Below are 20,520 nucleotides of genomic sequence, written 5' to 3'. Positions count from 1 at the left end.
CAAATGGACACACCTGTAAAATATAATTATCATACAATTATTGATCTTAACTAGAAATTAAAATAAATGATTTAATAATGTAAAGAAGTTTGTAGGTGAGGGGTATGTACTGTATGTGTATATATAAAATAGTTTACATTAATAAATGTAATCATGTCAAATAATTCTATAATTTACAATTATCCTATATGAAATAAGGTAATATATCCGTTATTTGTCATGTATACATATACAGATGTACAGTACAATGAGCATACATTTTTTTATCTTAACTATAAATTTAAAAGAAAATATAACTAAAAATGTAACTAAAAAAAGTTTGTAGTAAATGGGAAACACTGAGGTTTATACTAATAAATAAAATTACGAGACCTGCATAGATTAATTCATCTCCAAAATAAAATGATCAGATTTATTGATCTTTATTTAAAATTAATATAAAATAGTTTGTAGTAGGTGAGAAACATTAATGTGTTTGTATGAAAATGGTTTGAAATAAATTTATCAAAAGCTCAATTTTATTAAGAATTATATCACTGAACATTAAAGTTAAACCGAATCCAGATTCTCTGCACTACGCTGCTCTGCTTCTTGCTTTCTTTGCTGCAATGTTCATACAGATAAAAAATGATAGAGGTGCCCTCTAGTGACCGGGAGCATTTCCGTTGTAGGATTTGAATTTGTGTTTCCTTAATTTCGTTGTGTTGTCATTTTGTATTCGTGTTTCCTTAATTTCGTTGTGTTGTCATTTTGTACTCGTGTTTCCTTAATTTCGTTGTGTTGTCCTTTTTTATTCGTGTTTCCTTAATTTCGTTGTGTTGTCCTTTTGTATTCGTGTTTCCTTAATTTCGTTGTGTTGTCCTTTTGTATTCGTGTTTCCTTAATTCCGTTGTGTTGTCCTTTTGTATTCGTGTTTCCTTAATTTTGTTGTGTTGTCATTTTGTACTCGTGTTTCCTTAATTTCGTTGTGTTGTCCTTTTGTATTCGTGTTTCCTTAATTCCGTTGTGTTGTCCTTTTGTATTCGTGTTTCCTTAATTTCGTTGTGTTGTCCTTTTGTATTCGTGTTTCCTTAATTTCGTTGTGTTGTCCTTTTTGTATTCGTGTTTCTTTAATTTCGTTGTGTTGTCCTTTTTGTATTCGTGTTTTTCCTTAATGTTGTTGTGTTGTGCTTTTTGTATTTGCGTTTTTCCTTAATTGTGTTGTCAGCTTTTGTTTGTTTTGTAAATGTTATCGTGTTTTGACTCAGCGGGCCACCGTAAAATACATCCAAATATCACTTGTCTTCCATGCACTCAGAGCCAGTGCCAATCAGAGGACTCATAGGATCCGGGTTCATTGAGATCTCGGACTCGTGATTCCTGATTCAGTACGAAGATTCGAATCCTTAACCGAGGCGATTCAATATTTCTTGTTCTCAGCCAGTAAACATCCAAAAATTAATAAAATTGCACGAACTAACTCTGCAGTAAACAAGGAGCAACAACAATCAAATATATTTGTAATAGTTTCACCGTGACATGTACGATTAGTTCTTATTACATAATCGAGTTCTATACGGTAATATAACAGGGGACGCGGCGTAACGTTATTATGACTTTTTGCTCTGTGTTCTCAGCACTTGTACCTGATTTACACTTTATATGAATGTATAAATGCATGTATACGCACATCAGCGCGTGCACGCGCTCGCACTTTTATTTCTGGTTGAACTGATAAAAAATGTTGATTTTGGAAAATTAAAATACGACCCGTTTTTCAATTTCTGCTTATTTGTTATTTGATTTTTGATCTTAAAACGAAAAACGAATAACGCCCCATTTTCCCGTTTTTCAATATTGGTTTTTGAAACGAAAAACGACCCGTTTTCTTGTTTTTCAACTTTGGGATTTAAAGTGAAAAACGAATTACCAAAGGTACACGGACCGTGTATGTATGTACAAATGTACAGGATGTGTGCGTGCAAAATACATTCTCTGCCTGCTTGGTAATGACAGATGTGTTGTGTTTTAAAGGGAATTCAAGGGCCACCGGGACCTGATGGTCCATATGAAGTAGTTGAGCCTCCAGATGACTATTACCCCAAAGGATACAAGGTAAATAATGCATTTTGCGACTTCCTGATAAGTCTTCAATGTGTTTTCTCCAATAAGAAATTTTGATAGGCTTGATTGTTCTTCTAATCATTTCCAAACTAGCACCTGTCCCCTCCAACATATGTACAGTACTGTCACTGGCTGCTTTTTTAAACCAACCAGTATTAAATTCACATTTTGCCCTATGTGTACCTTACTTCACTAGTCATGTAGGAGAGCAAAGATAACTCTATCAGACCTGTCCTTCTCAGACATGGCCACTTGTGTCTGTTAAGCACCCCGTCCAGGTTGGTAGCCCGGTAATATTTAAACTTAGTCTTTGTGGTGATGGGGTAGTGTATTAAACTGCTGCTACATCTAATAACCCCCAAAATTTCTGTTAATTGAGGCACAGTGTCCTGCTTGTAAAGACCTTATGCCCATTTCTGAATTTAACATAAGATGTTTACATTTAATAATGCAGTAATCAAACTTGGGTGTTCCCAGTGTAATTGAAGCAAATTATCAATGTAATACAGCAAACTATGTAAGTCAGTAACTAAGGGGGCAGTTACAATTTTATGCAGGGCCAGTTGATGTGCAATATGTTTTCCTTTAATACATGACATGATCATGTACTTTATTAGTGTTTAGCTATGTTGTCTTTGTCTTACATTAAACTCCAATTAGTGATGAATATGCTAAATTCAGTGTATACATGTCAACATATCTATACTTAAAAAAAAAAGATTGGTTTAAAGCTTGTATCTGGACACTGTACATGAGGAGTTCTGTATATTCTCCCTGTGTCTCTGTAGGTTTTTTTTTTTTGGAAGCCCAGTTTTTTTACCCCCTAACATGCAGAAAAATAAAACACAAAAATATAACATGTACATAAGTACTCACAGCCTTTGCCATGACACTCAAAATTGAACTCAGGTGCATCTTGTTTCCACTGATCATCCTTCAGATGATCGTTCACCTGTGGTAGTTCAGTTGATTGGACATGATCTGGAAAGGCACACACCTGTTTATATGAGGTTCCGCATATAAGACAGTGACGGTGCATGTCAGAGCACAAACCAAGCCATGAAGTCCAAGGAATTGTCTGTACACCTCAGAAACAGGATTTGATTGAGGCACAGATCGGGGGAAGGGAAAATATCTGCAGCATTGAAGGTCCCAATAAGCACAGTGGCCTCCAACATTCGTAAATGGAAGAGGTTTGGAACCACCAGGACTCTTCCTAGATCAACCATCCAGGCAGCACTCCACAAATCACGTCTTTATGGTAAAGTGGCCAGATGGAAGCCACTCCTTAGTAAAACTCACATGACATCCCACTTGGACTTTGCCAAAAGGCACCTAGACATTTACATTTTCGGCATTTAGCAGACGCTTTTATCCAAAGCGACTTACAGTTGTGACAGTATACAGTCTAAGCAATTGAGGGTTAAGGGCCTTGCTCAAGGGCCCAACAGTGGCAACCTGGTAGTGGTGAGGCTTGAACCGGCAACCTTCTGAATACTGGACCAGTACCTTAACCACTAGGCTACACTGCCGACCTAGAGGACTCTCAAACCATGAGAAACAAGATTCTCTGGTCTGATGTAACAAAAATGTAACTTTTTGGCCTGAATACCAAGCGTCACGTCTGAGGAAACCAGGCACCGCTCATCACCTGGCTAATGCCATCCCTACAGTGAAGCATGGCGGTGGCAGCATCATGGTGTGAGGATGTTTTTCAGCAGCAGGACTGGGGTGACTAGTCCTGATAGAGGGAGAAATAAATGCAGCTAAATACACTGAGATCCTTGAAGAAAACCTGCTCCAGAGCGCTCTGGACCTTAGACTGGGGCAAAGGTTCATCTTCCAGCATGACAACGACCCAAAGCACACAGCCAAAAGAACAAAGGAGTGGCTTTCGAGAAAGTCTGTGAATGTCCTTGAGTGGCCCAGCCAGAGTCCAGACTTGAACCTAATTGAAAATGTCTGGAGAGATCTGAAAATGGCTGTGTACTGACGCTCCCCATCCAAGCTGATGGAGCTTAAGAGGTTCTGCAAAGAAGAATAGGAGAAAGTGCCTAAAAATAGGTGTGCCACGCTTGTAGCATCATACTCAAAAAGACTTGAGGCTTGAGTATTGAGTGAAGTATTGAGTAAAGGCTGTAAATACTTGTGTACATGTTATATTTTGTGTTTTATTTTTAATAAATTTGCAAACATTTTAAACAAACTTTTTTCACTTTGTCATCATGGGGTGTTATGTGTAGAATTTTGAGGGAAAAATAAATTTAATCCATTTTGGAATAAGGCTGTAACATAAATTGAAAATTAAAGTGCGGGGAATAGTTTCCGGATGCACTGTTTGTTGTACAAACATTAATTGTAATACGTGTAAATCATCTCTGTCTTGCACTTATGGTTAAATGCTACTGCTTTTTATTGGCAATGTACTTGTACTCTGCACAATGACAATAAAGTTTAATCTAACTTACTACTCAGCCTCAACCAAAATGGGTTCCCAATCTCAGCCTGGTTAATCTAAAGGCTTCTTTCTCATGCAACTAATGGAGTTTTTTCATTGTTCATGGCTTGCTCATTTAAGGTTTAGAAGGGCACCATAAATTTAATCAATTTTGTTCAAAATAAATGTAGGAATCATACAGTCCCAACAAGTCCACCCATCAACAGCTAGTTCTCATCTGGAGCTTAAAGGGGTTTGCCTGCCCAGCAGAAAGAGGAATCCACACTGAACTCCAGGTCCCCTTCACTTCGCTTGCAGTTCCATAATCACTCTTTATTAACTACAGTTGGTGTGGCCTGCACTTGTTTTTGCATACAATAATTTTGTCATCACATTTTATATGCACTTTGTGTTCAACAAATTATTTTTGTGTAGAAAATTTTTAAAGTGAGTATTTTTGCAGCTTATCCAAATTTCAAGAATTTCTGTGTTACACATGTTGTAAAAATGGTCCTTATCAGTGTGTCAATAATAATGCTATTATTTCAGGGCGAAAAGGGACATAAAGGAATTTGTGGACCTGATGGCCCTGATGTAAGTGTCTGTTCTACGTGTGGCATACATACATAAAATGCACAATTATTGTTCCTCTGCATCTTAATTTTTTTTTATCTATCTGTCTGTCTGTCTATCTATCTATCTATATTTGTCTTTGAGAATAAAGTTGAAATACTTTATGAAATGAGGTCATAATTTTTTACATTTTAAATACCATGTCCACTCACTGTCCACTTTATTAGACATTCCTACCTAGTTGGTCCACTTTGTAGATGTAAAGTCAGAGACGATCGCTCATCCATTGCTGCTGTTTGAGTTGGACTATTCTCAGTCCAGCAGTGAGAGTAAGGTGTTTAAAAACTCCAGCAGTGCTGCTGTTTCTTATCCGCTCATACCAGCACAACACACACTAACACACCACCACCATGTCATTGTCACTACAGTTCTGAAAATGATCCACCACCCAAATAATACCTGCTCTGAGGTGGTCCTGTGGGGGTCCTGACCATTAAAGAACAGGGTGAAAGCATGTTAAAAAAAGCATGCAGAGAAACAGATGGACTACAGTCAGTAATTGTAGAACTACAAAGTGCTCCTATAGGGTAAGTGGAGCTGATAAAATGGACAGTGATTGTAGAAACAAGGAGGTGGTTTTAATGTTATGGTTGATCAGTGTAAGTGTATAGCTTGGAAAGATGCCCTAAATAAATCAAAGTCATTCTAATGTATACATGACCCTGTTCTAACTCGTTTACTTAAAGATTTGCTTCCTACCATTGTTGAGCCCCTGCTTGTTGCCTATTTGACTGACCGTTCTCAATGTATCTAGTAAATAATAAATGCTTGGAAAATACAAAAGTAAAGTATGGTGTTTAATGATTGATTCTAAATTACAGTGTTGTGTTAAAACTGTATTGCTTTATTTAACCTTACAGTCAACCATTAACGAGTAAAAGTAAAGTTGTTAACTGTACTACAGTGGTACAATGCTTCCATTTCCACACTACATTTCATAAGCCAATGCAAATAGTTTTTTTCTTTTTCTTTTTTTGTGATCATCAAAATTTTGGAACAGTCATGACTTAAAACATAAGATAGAATATTTAAAAAGATGAGCTATATAGAGTATATTTAGTGAAACCTGATCATTTAAATCTTTTGATTTCTTTTCTGGTTTTCTGCCAGGGACATAAAGGACCTCCTGGAGAAAAAGGAGAAAAAGGGATCATAGGATTTTCTGGACCCAGAGTAAGTGTAAATCTTTTATTTAGTTTTATTAACTCTTTTTAATGTTTAACATCAGAACATCAGTTTTTACAATAAAACATATATAGAACATTTTGTTATAGCGATATACAGTATCATTGTCAAATAAATAAAAACACTCTTAATATTACACTTAAAATATAAAATTGCAAGAAAATATGCATAAGAATATTTGTGATTTTAAATGCCTTAACCACTACTTTACATACGAACATATAAAGTTTTGACTTTAGTATTACATTTATTCATTTAAAGATTGACTGTGTAAAACTATAAAGTTAATTAAAAATTATTTATTTTATATAGAATTTTCAACTTCGACTCTTGTGTCTCTCTGTTTGTTTGTTGTAAGGAAGTTGTCTCCTGAGGCCACTGAATCACTTAACTAAATGTTGGGAGTGCATTCACTACTAAATAAACTTTTGATGTTCCCTTGTTATTCAGTTAGATAACTGCTTAGAAATAAGGCACCTTATTATGCAGCATTTTAAGCCATCTAGGAATTTAGACAGGCTTCTTCTTGGGAGCGCGCACAGGATGATGTAAAATGCTGTCTATGTAAAAAGCTCTCTAGGTTTTTAGACAGACCCACAATCAACATCCTGAGCAAAAGTATTCACATCCCGACAAACTGCATACTTGCATAAACACACAGTCAACTGCATGACCAAAAGTATTTGGACCCCCACTTACTGCATGCTTGCACATACAAACAGTCACCTGCTTGATCAAAAGTATTCACACTCCCACACTCACCTGCCTGCACCCCCACAAACTGTATGCTTACACATACACACATCACCTGTCCGTGCCTGCACCCAACTGCATGCCTGCACACAATCACATATCTGAGCAAAAGTATTCACACTACTTTCCCCACCTACATACTTGCATCCACCCTAGCAACAAATACATCATAGCAACCATTCCACAGCACCCTAGCAACCACCTGAAACACTGTGTACCTGTCGGCTGATTAAGGAAGACTTTGCAGGTGAGACCCGTAGTTGAATCACCTCGGGTCTGTTAGTTCTTTGCTCTGTTCAGCAGAGAAGTGGACTTTCCTTGCCTACAGCACTCTGATCGGGTGCCTTTACCCAATGACTGCTGTCGATTCTGAAGGGTTTAATTCGGACTACAGCACTCTCCTTTTTTCTTTTTCCAAGATGTACAGATGCATAACTCAAAGGTCAGCATGCACTTTGCAATTCGTGAATAGGGACCTTGACCATTGGTAAAGTTCTGAAGAGAACAAATTCAAGTCAAATCAAGATTGCAAAAACACGAACGGTGAGCTGAACAACTGAGTCGACTCGAAAATGAACTCTAACATAATAAAATAACAAAATCTAAAAGCAATATATAAATGATACAGGTCTAATACACAAAAAATGTTACAACAATGATTTAAGCATGCAGTACAAATATTGTTTAGCCTTGTATACAGGATCAATATCACTACAAGAATATAGTGTTAAGAATTATGTAATATCAATATATTACATAATTCTTAACACTATATTTTGAGCCAAAAAGAGTAACCAAAATAGAAAGGATACATAAAAGGTATAATTATGGGGACAGTATGTATGAGGATACTATTTATAGACATTAAACCAAATGTTGGATTGTCTTTGGTAGAATTAATTTGGCTTAGTTTTTTCTGGTAGGTCATGGCTCAGATCCTGATGTTTTCAGATGTGGGATTACAGTGTGAAGGATGCTTGATTTGCATGCGTAAGGGAGGAAGTAGATTGTGGGTCTGTTTCGCTTGTACCGGTCTCTGGTGTCTCTGTCCCCCAGAACGATTGTAAAAGAAGTGGAGATATCACTTAAGATTAAAGAACAGAGTTGTTCTGAGCTGTGACACTTTTAGCAACTCTAAAACAACCTGGTACCTTAGCAACAACTTAGGAAAACCTTAACAACCACCAAGCACACCGTGGCAAACACCTAGAATCACATTAGAATTTGTAAAACTTGCTTCTGTGCTTGCACACACACACAATTACCTGTCTGAGCAAAAGTATTTGCATCCCCACCAAATACACACACAATCACCGAAAGTATTTAATCCCCACATACTCAACCGACTGCTGAGCTGCAATCACACTCTTCAGGAAATGCACCTCTCTAGTTATCATTCCACCTTTGTTTGTCTCCTTGAAGACACTATGGCTCGTTTGCAGCTTTTGGATTAGTGTACTTGTTCACCCACCACACCCATTTTTATTTTTAAGCAACACCTTAGCAACCATGATACACCCTGGCAAATGCCTAGCATCATCTTAACAGCCACCCAAAAACAACTTAGCAACCTCTATACATCTTTCCAACTGCATAGCAAAACTTTAGGAATTACCCAGCAACACCAATTGCAATAACCCGCTACCAAAGCATCATATTAGCAACTGCCTAGCAACAACTTGTTACCATAGCAACTATCTAGCTATCTTCTTTTTTTTATTTTAATTTAAATATTAATGCCGTTGTAACTCTAAAATTTCCATCCCGTTAGTGAAACTATGGTTTGTTTTCAAGTTTTGGATACACACACCCGTTTATACGCCACGTCCATTTTATACCCTTTTTTTGTCTCTTTTTCCTACCATTTGTTTTTAAAAGACATATCAAGCTACTGTACTTCTGCTCAATTGATAGCTTGCACACACAAAGCTATCTGTTTAAGCAAAAGCCTCCCCTCACCAACTACATGCTTACATACAGTGTATCACAAAAGTGAGTACACCCCTCACATTTCTGCAGATATTTAAGTATATCTTTTCATGGGACAGCACTGACAAAATGACACTTTGACACAATGAAAAGTAGTCTGTGTGCAGCTTCTATAACAGTGTAAATTTATTCTTCCCTCAAAATAACTCAATATACAGCCATTAATGTCTAAACCACCGGCAACAAAAGTGAGTACACCCCTTAGTGAAAGTTCCTGAAGTGTCAATATTTTGTGTGGCCACCATTATTTCCCAGAACTGCCTTAACTCTCCTGGGCATGGAGTTTACCAGAGCTTCACAGATTGCCACTGGAATGCTTTTCCACTCCTCCATGACGACATCACGGAGCTGGTGGATATTCGAGACTTTGCGCTCCTCCACCTTCCGCTTGAGGATGCCCCAAAGATGTTCTATTGGGTTTAGGTATGGAGACATGCTTGGCCAGTCCATCACCTTTACCCTCAGCCTCTTCAATAAAGCAGTGGTCGTCTTAGAGGTGTGTTTGGGGTCATTATCATGCTGGAACACTGCCCTGCGACCCAGTTTCCGGAGGGAGGGGATCATGCTCTTCTTCAGTATTTCACAGTACATATTGGAGTTCATGTGTCCCTCAATGAAATGTAACTCCCCAACACCTGCTGCACTCATGCAGCCCCAGGCCATGGCATTCCCACCACCAGGCTTGACTGTAGGCATGACACACTTATCTTTGTACTCCTCACCTGATTGCCGCCACACATGCTTGAGACCATCTGAACCAAACAAATTAATCTTGGTCTCATCAGACCATAGGACATGGTTCCAGTAATCCATGTCCTTTGTTGACATGTCTTCAGCAAACTGTTTGCGGGCTTTCTTGTGTAGAGACTTCAGAAGAGGCTTCCTTCTGGGGTGACAGCCATGCAGACCAATTTGATGTAGTGTGCGGCGTATGGTCTGAGCACTGACAGGCTGACCCCCAACCTTTTCAATCTCTGCAGCAATGCTGACAGCACTCCTGCGCCTATCTTTCAAAGACAGCAGTTGGATGTGACGCTGAGCACGTGCACTCAGCTTCTTTGGACGACCAACGCGAGGTCTGTTCTGAGTGGACCCTGCTCTTTTAAAACGCTGGATGATCTTGGCCACTGTGCTGCAGCTCAGTTTCAGGGTGTTGGCAATCTTCTTGTAGCCTTGGCCATCTTCATGTAGCGAAACAATTCGTCTTTTAAGATCCTCAGAGAGTTCTTTGCCATGAGGTGCCATGTTGAAACTTTCAGTGACCAGTATGAGAGAGTGTGAGAGATGTACTACTAAATTGAACATACCTGCTCCCTATGCACACCTGAGACCTAGTAACACTAACAAATCACATGACATTTTGGAGGGAAAATGACAAGCAGTGCTCAATTTGGACATTTAGGGGTGTAGTCTCTTAGGGGTGTACTCACTTTTGTTGCCGGTGGTTTAGACATTAATGGCTGTATATTGAGTTATTTTGAGGGAAGAATAAATTTACACTGTTATAGAAGCTGCACACAGACTACTTTTCATTGTGTCAAAGTGTCATTTTGTCAGTGTTGTCCCATGAAAAGATATACTTAAATATCTGCAGAAATGTGAGGGGTGTACTCACTTTTGTGATACACTGTACATGCCTGAGCAAAAGTATTTACACTCCTACCAACTGCATGCTTGGATGCACACACACACAAGCACAGTCACCTGTCTGAGCAAAAGTATTCGCATCCCTACCACTCTGTTTGTAGTCTGTATTCTGTTTGGGATAATGACCTGCCAATCTAATCTGTTTGTTGCAAGATTAAGCGGACATGGGTAGTCAACTCATTACAAAAACACATTATTTTACATTAAAATATTAAATGATTAAAAACTATAAGGTTTGAGCTATGGATTTAAATAATAAATACAGTAATAAATACATTAATTAATAAATACATAATTGTGATTGGCAAGTTGGATAATTTAGAGTAGCACATATTTAAACATATTTAAAGTGTAATAATGATGGAGCTCTAAGTGTAAGCATTAAACTATTCAGTTCTGTAGTTAAACTCTTCTTCGTCTAGCAGACCAAAAATTCTGACTGTGCATACTGGGCTTATTTACATCGGTCTTAAATGCTTCATAGTAGTCTTTGAATTTTTAAGCTGTTCCAGAGCTCCACAGCTATACATAGTTTTAATGTGTCCTTGATATAATTGATAACACTCTGGGGAGTGATGTTTTTGACAAATTATTAACTTCTCTTTCATATGCATTAGACCACTAAATAATTTTCCACACAGCCTTATTATCTGTATCAATAATGTGACCGTTTCTTTTCAATTCATGTTCAAAGTTTATTTGTATTTTGCCCTGACACAATATAACTTGTTTAAAGGGAGAGTTTGGGTACCCTGGGCATAACGGGATACAAGGACAAAAGGTAAATACAGTGTGCTTGTGTGCTTGTGTGTGTGTGTGTGTGTGTGTGTGTGTGTGTGCGTGTGTGTGTGTGATGGCTTTTTTCTGTGTGTGCTTGTTAATGTGTCTGTGTGTATTTGTCTGAGAGAGAGAGAGAGAGAGAGAGAGAAAGAGAGAGAAAGCAAGAAAAAATCATAATAAGCTGATCCTGTGTTTTTTGGCTTTTTCACAGGGGGAACAAGGTAGGCCTGGCTTCCCTGGTCTCATCGGCAACCCAGGACCAAAGGTATTCTGCCTCTAAACTTCTATGCATTGCCCTGGGCTTGATTTTATTGTTGTAACTTGACACACACACACACACACACACAAACTTGAGTTTCATGCTGCAACTGCTTTCTTAAAATCCCACCAAAGATTTTATATGGCATTTTAATCTTGACCTGAGAAGACCACTTTAGGATATTCCAGGACTGATGTCTCAGCTTCACAACACAAGACATGACATTCCTTCACAAAATGTCTTGGTATTTCTGTGAATTCAGAATGCCAGTCACATGATTGCAAAACATCTCTGACCCACATCTGTGAAAGATCTAAATGGCCATACAGTTTCAGTGTTTCACAGCAGGCCTATTCAAACTTGTGCTTTTTGGTCACGAATGCCATGCAGTACAGCCATGAAGTCTTGATTTTATGAATGAATTTTTGGTTGACACTGACACATTTGTGGCTAACAAATGTTATAACTAATAATAATAATAATATAGAACTAAATTTACTAATTTTACAAAAAACCACCATATATTTTGGTAAATGTGTTACAGGGATTTACTGGTGACAGTGGTCCCAAGGGCGAACCAAGTTATTTCTGTTATAGTGAAGGTAGGAATATTTACATATGCTTAACCAAAAGTGCTAATACAAGTTGCTGTTAATTTTGTTTATATATTTGTATATATTTGTGTATATTGTGGTAACAGCAGTAAGGAAAAAAAATTCTAAGGTTGATAAGAATTTATGAAAAACAAAAGCAGTTAGAACTAATGATAGCAAAGTTAAAAGTTTAAGCCCCACCACCACTAAGTTGCCACTGTCAGGCCCCCAATCAAGACCCATATCACTCATTGTCGCTTTCACAAAAGTATTCCACCTCAAAACGTTATGACCATGAGCCCCAACCTTTGTCTAAGGTTGGGTTGCACAACCCCATCCCTAAAGGGGTCTGACAATTAACAAATCCCTTGATTAACAGGCCAGTAGCTCTGTCAGAGCAGAAGAGCTACACAAAGCATACTCCTGTAAGCACCCAGTGTTTTTAGGATAGGCCATGGACCTGCTAGTACTCCAGTCAGGAAAATATTTACTTGGTATTCATTAAAAAAAAAAAAATACGTTAATAGATTGATGCCATTTCTATCTGTCTTAGTGACATCCATACATTAGAATTTTAGGACTACTACAATTTGGCTAAAATACTACAAATGTCATTTCTGTAGAAGTTGGTACATTTGGTTCAATATTGCTCTAGAAATTGAACAGTTCTCACAGCAGCTTAAATGTATTTTATGGGTAAAACAAATTTAGAATGCCAGCGACACTCAAAAAAGCTGGAGCAGAGGCAAGTTTACAGCTGTGTTGCATAACCTTTCTTAATAATTACCCTTCATTTTGCAAGTGGATTTTTGCCCATTCTTGGTTAATACAAGACTTTTGCTGTTCAACTGTCCCTGGTCAGCAGGAAAGCCTGTCAAGCACACACAATATTTGTCTACAAAGTCATACTGTTGTAGCATGTGCATAATAAGGCCTAGTATTTTCCTGCTGAAATAACCATTTCACTTTCTGAAAAAGACACAGCCTTGTTGATAGCAGTGCCTTCTGAGGGCCTAAAGGTCATACCCATTCAACAGTGGTTTCTGGCCTTGCCTTACTTAGACTAAGGTTACTCTGAATTCGGTAAATATTTACAATAATTCATACAGAAGATGAAAAAAGGCCAACATTATTTGCAATCTTAGCATTGAGAAATGTTCTTTTTAAACTGACTCATAATACTCTCATTAAGTTTGGCACAAAAGTGGTGAGCCTTGACCTATTTTACTTGCAAAAATTTGGCATTGGTGAATTATTTGTTTATACTTAATTATGATACCCTCACTGATACTAATTTAATTGCTTATGGTGTTTTTTTTTTTTAATGGTGTATTTAATGACCCTACTCTTCTTTTGGCTGTTCACAACTTTTTGTGTTGCAGGCATCAAATTTAAAATTTTGTTATATTTACAGAATACAATTAGGTTGGTCAGCCATACAATAAAAGTTAAATAAAGGTCATGAGAATTAACAAATCACAGGAAAAAAAATGCATTTACAAACTGTTCCAACATTCCTGGGAAACTGGGTTTGTACATCATAGTAATGTTGTTAAAAATGTTAATTGCTTTCTATTATTATCTGTTAAACCCTTATTTAAAATTGTTAATGTTTGTCATGTATTATTATTTTTATATTTTGGTGCCGGTTAAATCTAGGCATTGTTGGCAATAAAGGACTATCTGGGTACCCTGGTGAAAAAGGAAGTATGGGAGCGTTGGGTTTGCCTGGTATGCCTGGTCCCCCTGGAATACCTGTACCAGGTGTGTGCATGTGTGTGTTTGTTTGGTGACCATCCATTTTTCTTTTGATCACATTCCAGAGAAAAAAACAAGCCTAGAAGTTTGAAAACATTGAGCAGATGAGAACAAGTTTTCTTTTCTAAAAACTTAGTGCAAGGCTTGATTCATTTGTCCTTCACAAAGACAAATCTGGCACCCTTAATCATCAATCTGCCACTAAATTTCACAGAGAGACTGTGGCAAGTGGCTTCTTGACGATTAGATGTTGGGCCAAGCCAAAAGTTGGACTCAACAAAGAAGATGACTTTACTCTAGTCTTCTACAATGCAATCCTTATGGTCTTCTGCAAACCTTAGCTTAGACTTTTCACTTAAACTGCTGCTGGTATGTGGTATGTTGATTTCATGATTTGAATGATTTTTATTAGTATATAATATATACATATTTTTTTCCACATTTTTGTCAGGTCCCATTGGTGAGCCAGGAATTATGGGTTTTCCAGGATCCAAAGGACAAAAAGGAGAGCCTGGGAATTGTGTGACCTCCTTACTTCATGGGCAACCTGGACAACAAGGGCTTCCGGGTTTAAAAGGAGTTCAAGGGGCTCCTGGCTCTCCTGGTAGGTGAATTTAAAATTTAGATTTGATTCATTTTCATTCATTTCCAGTTTTTTTTTTTTTTTTTTAGGTGAAATGTCAAAGACAAATTACTTCTGTGGTATTTAATTTGGTTTTGCATATTACTTTTGTTTTATGCAAAGATCCATCAGGCAACTTTTTAAAGTAAAACCTCCAGCCTAAAACTCCATATTTGTCCATATCCATCGCTAGCCACAGTGGTCCAGTTGGTGGCCGAGCCCATCATAGCTCAGCTGCCACAGAAAGTAAACATCCAGCTTTGTTAATTGCGCTATATTTTTTTAATACATGTTAAATACTTCAAATTAATTGCAATAATTAACACATTCATTTGGACAACACTAACATTAACAAATAAACTGACCAGCCCATGAAGTTGACCAGACAAAATATATTGGGTTCATACTGTCTGAAATTAAATAAAAGTGAAAGTAAATGTAAGAAACACTATACATATTACGATAAGTAAAAAAAGACAAATGTTAGATAATAAACTAACATAAAAAAAAAAAAACAATACACAAGCTTGTGTTTACATTAAACAGCAATCACAAACAATACTACAAACTAAGCTAAAGTTAATAATACAAATTGAACTGGCAATCTAAACTAAATTAACTCCAAGCTAACGATGATATTAATTGCTTTGATAATTTGATAATATGATAAAAGAACTCAGAAATGGCAAGCGAGACCACATGGAAAAGGCACAATGTTGTGTTATAATTCCTGAAAACATAAGTTTATTAATAGTTCAGGATATCAGCAAAGAGATGAAGCACAAGAGTTCCTAATTCAGTGATGTGGAGTGCTGTGATCATGTAGCACAGTAGAAACAGTAAAAGTGAGATTTTGTTACAGTGTGTGGGTAGGGGAATAATAGATGGAAGGGATTGGAACTGTTTCAGTGATACTGCTAATTGGAGAAAACATTAACCATTTGTGTGTGTGTGTGTGTGTGTGTGTGTGTGTTGGATGGTAAAAAGGATACTACTGCATTCCTGGGCAGACTGGAGATAATGGAAGCTGTGGAGATAGAGGTCCATCTGGTCCAAAAGGCACCATTGGAAGAAAAGGTGATGACAAAATAACATTTTTAAAAACACATTTAATTTTAATTAATTAATTAATTTTCAACTGGCCCAAAGGAGTGGATTTCAAACAAAAAACAGTATGGTCATCATGGCAAATAATAAGTGAATTATTTTAGTTTTTTTTTTATATAATTATTTAGTTTTATTTATTAGTTCAATTTTAATAAAACATAAGAGTAAACAGAGAGCCCTCTGACAGGACTGGTGACCTGTCCAGGGTGTTTTCTACCTTTTGCACCGTGAGCTAGACCCACTGCAACGCTGAGTTAGATGAAGTGGTGGTAAAACAGACAATAAATGATTGAATGAATGGAAATTAGACAAACGTGTTATAAAAATATGTAAATTGATTCCATCTTTCATCTTTGGTTTTCAGGGACTTACCCAGGATTCAATTAGTTACCACTATTTCTTTTATGTGTTTCCTGTGATTGCCGGTGGATTAAAAAGCTACATTCCACCAAAGCATTCTTTTGTTTCTTAGTCTTTTTTTCTCTGTTGAAAATCCTCTCTCTCCCACACGTTTTTTGCACTTGAGTTCTAAGTATACCCATCACACACACATTACTACAGGATATTTAACTGTATAGGTTATATTACTATTCACAATTCCAGTTCCTAAAAACTTTTGGCACAGCAGAAAAAATTTATATAAAACAAAAACACTATAAATTTAAACCATATTTACTGTCTATCGTTTTAATGTAAATGCTCATCCCAATGTAGCTGCAGCATGGTTCAGAAAAGTTTTATTTGATTTGTTACTACCATCCCTACATTTTAGAGGTCCAGGAGCTTAAGCGCGGCCCAATTGGCGTTATAGTATAGTGGAAAACTCTGAGTTCCATATCTTCTACCCTGTGACATAAATACAACATTATTTTTCCTTTAATTACTTTTCTCATGCCCACAAAAAAAAGCCTTAAAACCATATAGGTCCACCCACTTACAGTGTCATTGATAGATACCAATCAAAGACATTGGTGGAGCAAGCCAACCATAGTTACACATACCGCTCTAACCAAAAGTATTATACCAATTTTTACCGAACTTTAAAGGCACATAGCATAGGGGGTTTGTAAGATATGGCAACAATATGATGTAACTACAGTTTGATTGACATGAAATTTGACAAAGTGCTTCTGTGTCCTATGGGCCTTTAAGAATGGTCCATTACTCACGTATTGGGCGAAACTGGGATAGTTGTGCTTGGAACCCGAAAATTGCTGCTTGTGGCTATATTTATTACAGTGGTACCTTGAAACTCGATGTTAATTGGTTCTGGGACTGGCATTGGGTTTTTAAAGACGTTGAGCTTCAGGAGTTTGAGGAAACCTGTTAATGCGTTCCATGGTCTTGTTGAAATGCATATATTTTAGGCTAATGTAAAATAATGGGGTTGTTTTTGACACTTATACACTAAAAATAACACAAGTATAATATAAAAAAACACTGAAATACAACTGAGAAATAGTTAAAATCAGTATAAAAATAACCTGCACTTTACCTTCACTTCTTTATTGTTTTCTTACGCTTCCTAATCTAAAAAGCGCATTCACATGAGAAGTGGCAAAATAACTTTTGTGCTTTTCTGCTTTTTTCCATGTTAAGTTTTGTGCAGGTTTTATTGTATTTTTATATAGATTTTTAACTTTTTCAATTTTATTTCAGTGTAGACTAAAACAACGAGCGAGGAATTTTATTAGTGGAGAGAACTTATGAGCAGTAATAATTAAAGAGGTTTAGTGTTTCTGTGTTGTTCTTTTAGTACATTAATCTACGCTAAGCGTTATTTTTTTTACGATGAGCGTTTTAGACCCGGAAAAGCTGATTCCACAATTTCTTAAAACCCCCCACTATAACACAAGTTTATAAGAGATACAGTAAGGAAAGTACTGTACAGTTAAACACAGAGTGGATTTGATTGTCATTTGTTACATATTCACACTTTGATGACGTTTTACCGCACCGCTCAAGCCGAGCACTGAACAAAGCAGCTGTTTATTTTTTATTTGAAATTAAATAACAAAAAGTTTTTAAAAGGCTGAACATGTCGAATTTAAGGGAGTTTAGGGGTACAAATTGTTCCCCGAAGAGCGTCGAGTTTTACATTTTTCGAGTTTAGGGGACGTCGAGTTACAAGGTACCACTGTATTTATATTTATTTGTCCTTATTATGGGTTCAAACACCAGTATGCTGAAACACCAATATAACTTGTTTTGAATTTTTCTTTTTCTTCTAACTCTTTTTTTTCTCCAATAAAACAGACCAACCCATAGGTCATACAGACAACAGACTTGATCAACAGGTGGTAGTTCTGTTCACTTTTCAGAAGCTCGAGTTCAGCCTGATTAGCCTGATAGTGGCATTATAGATTAGTGTCAAACTTTAAGGTCCATATCTCCTACCCTGTATGACGTAAAGCCAATTTTTCCCAATTACTTGTCCTATGCCAAGCACGTGAAAACGCAGACTAGTCTCTGGATTTTCACCCCACGTACACATATCTGGTATCAAGGAAACCCTAAGGAACTTAAACTGTAAAAAAAAAACATGGGGGTAGTATCCCTCTTTCAGGAATGGTCCCATGAATTGTGCCACATTGGTCTAATTTTTTCTTGGACCCCTGAAATCGCAGTGTGAAAGCGTAGTGTGTGTGTGTGCTTGCTTGTTTGTTAGTGAATGTGTGTGCATGTGTGTGGAATGCATTGATGACAACGGCAAATTAATTTTACAACATTTCAACCATTTATATGTCCTTTCAGAGGTATTTATCTTTTATTGGATATCCATATGAGAAAATAAATGTTTTTGCATATGTTGTTTTTAGGGCAAAATGGTGAATGTGCTTGTGAGCTACCACCAGATGTTATTGGCCCAAAGGGTCAGCCAGGTGATCCCGGGTATGCTGGTGAACCAGGGCGTCAAGGGTTTCCTGGTCCACAGGGTGAAAATGGTTTATTTGGAAATCCTGGCCTGGGAGGAAAATGTGTAAGTTAACTGAGGTGAAAATATAGTTACTGTGAATTCAGAAAGTATTCAGTTTTTGCACACTTCATTCTTTTTATTTATTTATTTTTATTTATTTTTTCTACTTGGCAAAATTGTTTAATCAAATATGCTATTCCTTTGTTACATACTTGATCCTCACATTTTTGACAGTGTTAATATCAACACTTTAAACAAGCCATTCTTAACGTTTAAATTTACAAACTTTAACATTTGTCAATCTAATTAACATTAGAAAAGCCTATATAATGTCATTTATATGCATTTATTATTTTTAAGTGCACGATTAATTAGAAAAAAGCAAGAAAAAGGTGGATCTGTGCCAATACATTGTTTTTGGAATGAAGTCATTACTGAATTGCTGTTCTGTACTATACTTTCTTACATATAAGTATATTTGTGTTATGTCTGTGTAAGCTGCTTGAACACTAATTCCCTATCTGGATTAAAAATGTGTTATTTTTATTATCTAGCTTTATTATAGTCTATCCTTCTAACCCTCTGTTAGTTGGCTAATGTTGCTTTAAGATCTCACGCTTTTGTCAGCACTTTACTTATTCTACACTTAATATACTACTTACTGTTTGATTAGCTGCATCTGTTATTCTATCCACCACCTGTATATCACAAGACTGACATGCACAACATAGCATATGGTTTAAGTGTGTTGTCTGTTTCATAGGGTATTCAAGGGGCTTCAGGATTCAGAGGGAGGAAAGGAGAAAAAGGAGACACGTATTCTGTCAAGGGTAAGACATTCTTAATAACTAAACATATCTAAAAAAAAAACTAAACATATATTCATAAGTATATATACATATTCGAAATCCGATTTGAGTATAGTTTTCTTTTAAAACATCTACACGAAATAGCCCATAATGACAAAGTGAAAACTTGTTTTCAGACATTTTTGTAAATCTTTTAAAAATTTAAAAATTTAAACATAATAGGTACATAAGTATTCACACCCTTTGCTATGACACTCAGAATTGAGCTTAGGTGCATCCAGTTTACACTGATCATCCTTGAGATGCTTCTACAACTTGATTGGAGACCACCTGTGGTAAATTCAGTTGATTGAACATAATTTGGAATGGCACACACTTGTCTATACAAGGTCTCACAGTTGACAGTGCATATCAGAGCAGAAACCAAGCAATGAAGTCAAAGGAATTGTCTTTAGACCTGATTGTGTCAAGGCACAAATCTGGGGAAGGATACTAAAAAATTTCGGCAGCATTAAAGGTCCCGAAAAGCACTGTGGTCTCCATTATTTGGAAATGGAAGAAGTTTGGAACCACCAGAACCCTCCCTAGATCTGGCCGCCCGACCAAACTGAGTAATCGTGGAAGAAGGGCCTTGGTCAGAGAGGTGTCCAAGAATCCAATGGTCACTAAGGCAGAGCTCCAGTGTTCCCTTGTGGAGATAGGACAACCATCCAGTAGGTCAACCATTGCTAACACACTCCACCAATCAGGCCTTTATGGTAGAGTGGCCAGATGGAAGCCACTCCTCACTAAAAGGCACATGGCAGCCCGCTTAAGGATTCTCAGACCAGAGGAATCAAAATTCTCTGGTCTGATGAAACCAAAATAGAACTTTTTGGCCTGAACTACAAGCGTCATGTCTGGAGAAAAACAGGCACTGCTCATCGCC

The 20,520-nt window shown here is 37.0% G+C and overlaps 1 protein-coding gene across 1 annotated transcript in view; it reads left to right on the top strand.

Annotated features, from left to right (window-relative positions):
• The window catches only part of col4a4 (collagen, type IV, alpha 4), a 92,150-nt gene that overhangs the window by 4,692 nt on the left and 66,938 nt on the right, over positions 1-20,520 (top strand). The window contains exons 3-13 of the mRNA XM_063016283.1: positions 2,014-2,094; positions 5,090-5,134; positions 6,284-6,346; positions 11,484-11,528; positions 11,739-11,792; positions 12,331-12,388; positions 14,039-14,143; positions 14,589-14,741; positions 15,747-15,836; positions 18,686-18,846; positions 19,547-19,613. Coding sequence (XP_062872353.1) covers positions 14,089-14,143; positions 14,589-14,741; positions 15,747-15,836; positions 18,686-18,846; positions 19,547-19,613 — 526 coding nt within the window. The 5' untranslated portion in view covers positions 2,014-2,094; positions 5,090-5,134; positions 6,284-6,346; ... (2 more) ...; positions 12,331-12,388; positions 14,039-14,088. The remainder of the gene's footprint in view (positions 1-2,013; positions 2,095-5,089; positions 5,135-6,283; positions 6,347-11,483; positions 11,529-11,738; positions 11,793-12,330; positions 12,389-14,038; positions 14,144-14,588; positions 14,742-15,746; positions 15,837-18,685; positions 18,847-19,546; positions 19,614-20,520) is intronic.

This window comes from Trichomycterus rosablanca, chromosome 20, assembly GCF_030014385.1.
Source record: "Trichomycterus rosablanca isolate fTriRos1 chromosome 20, fTriRos1.hap1, whole genome shotgun sequence".
In the NCBI taxonomy this organism is placed as follows: domain Eukaryota; kingdom Metazoa; phylum Chordata; class Actinopteri; order Siluriformes; family Trichomycteridae; genus Trichomycterus; species Trichomycterus rosablanca.
The sequence above is the reverse complement of the archived record's forward strand: the minus strand, read 5'-3'. Positions and strand labels throughout refer to the sequence as shown.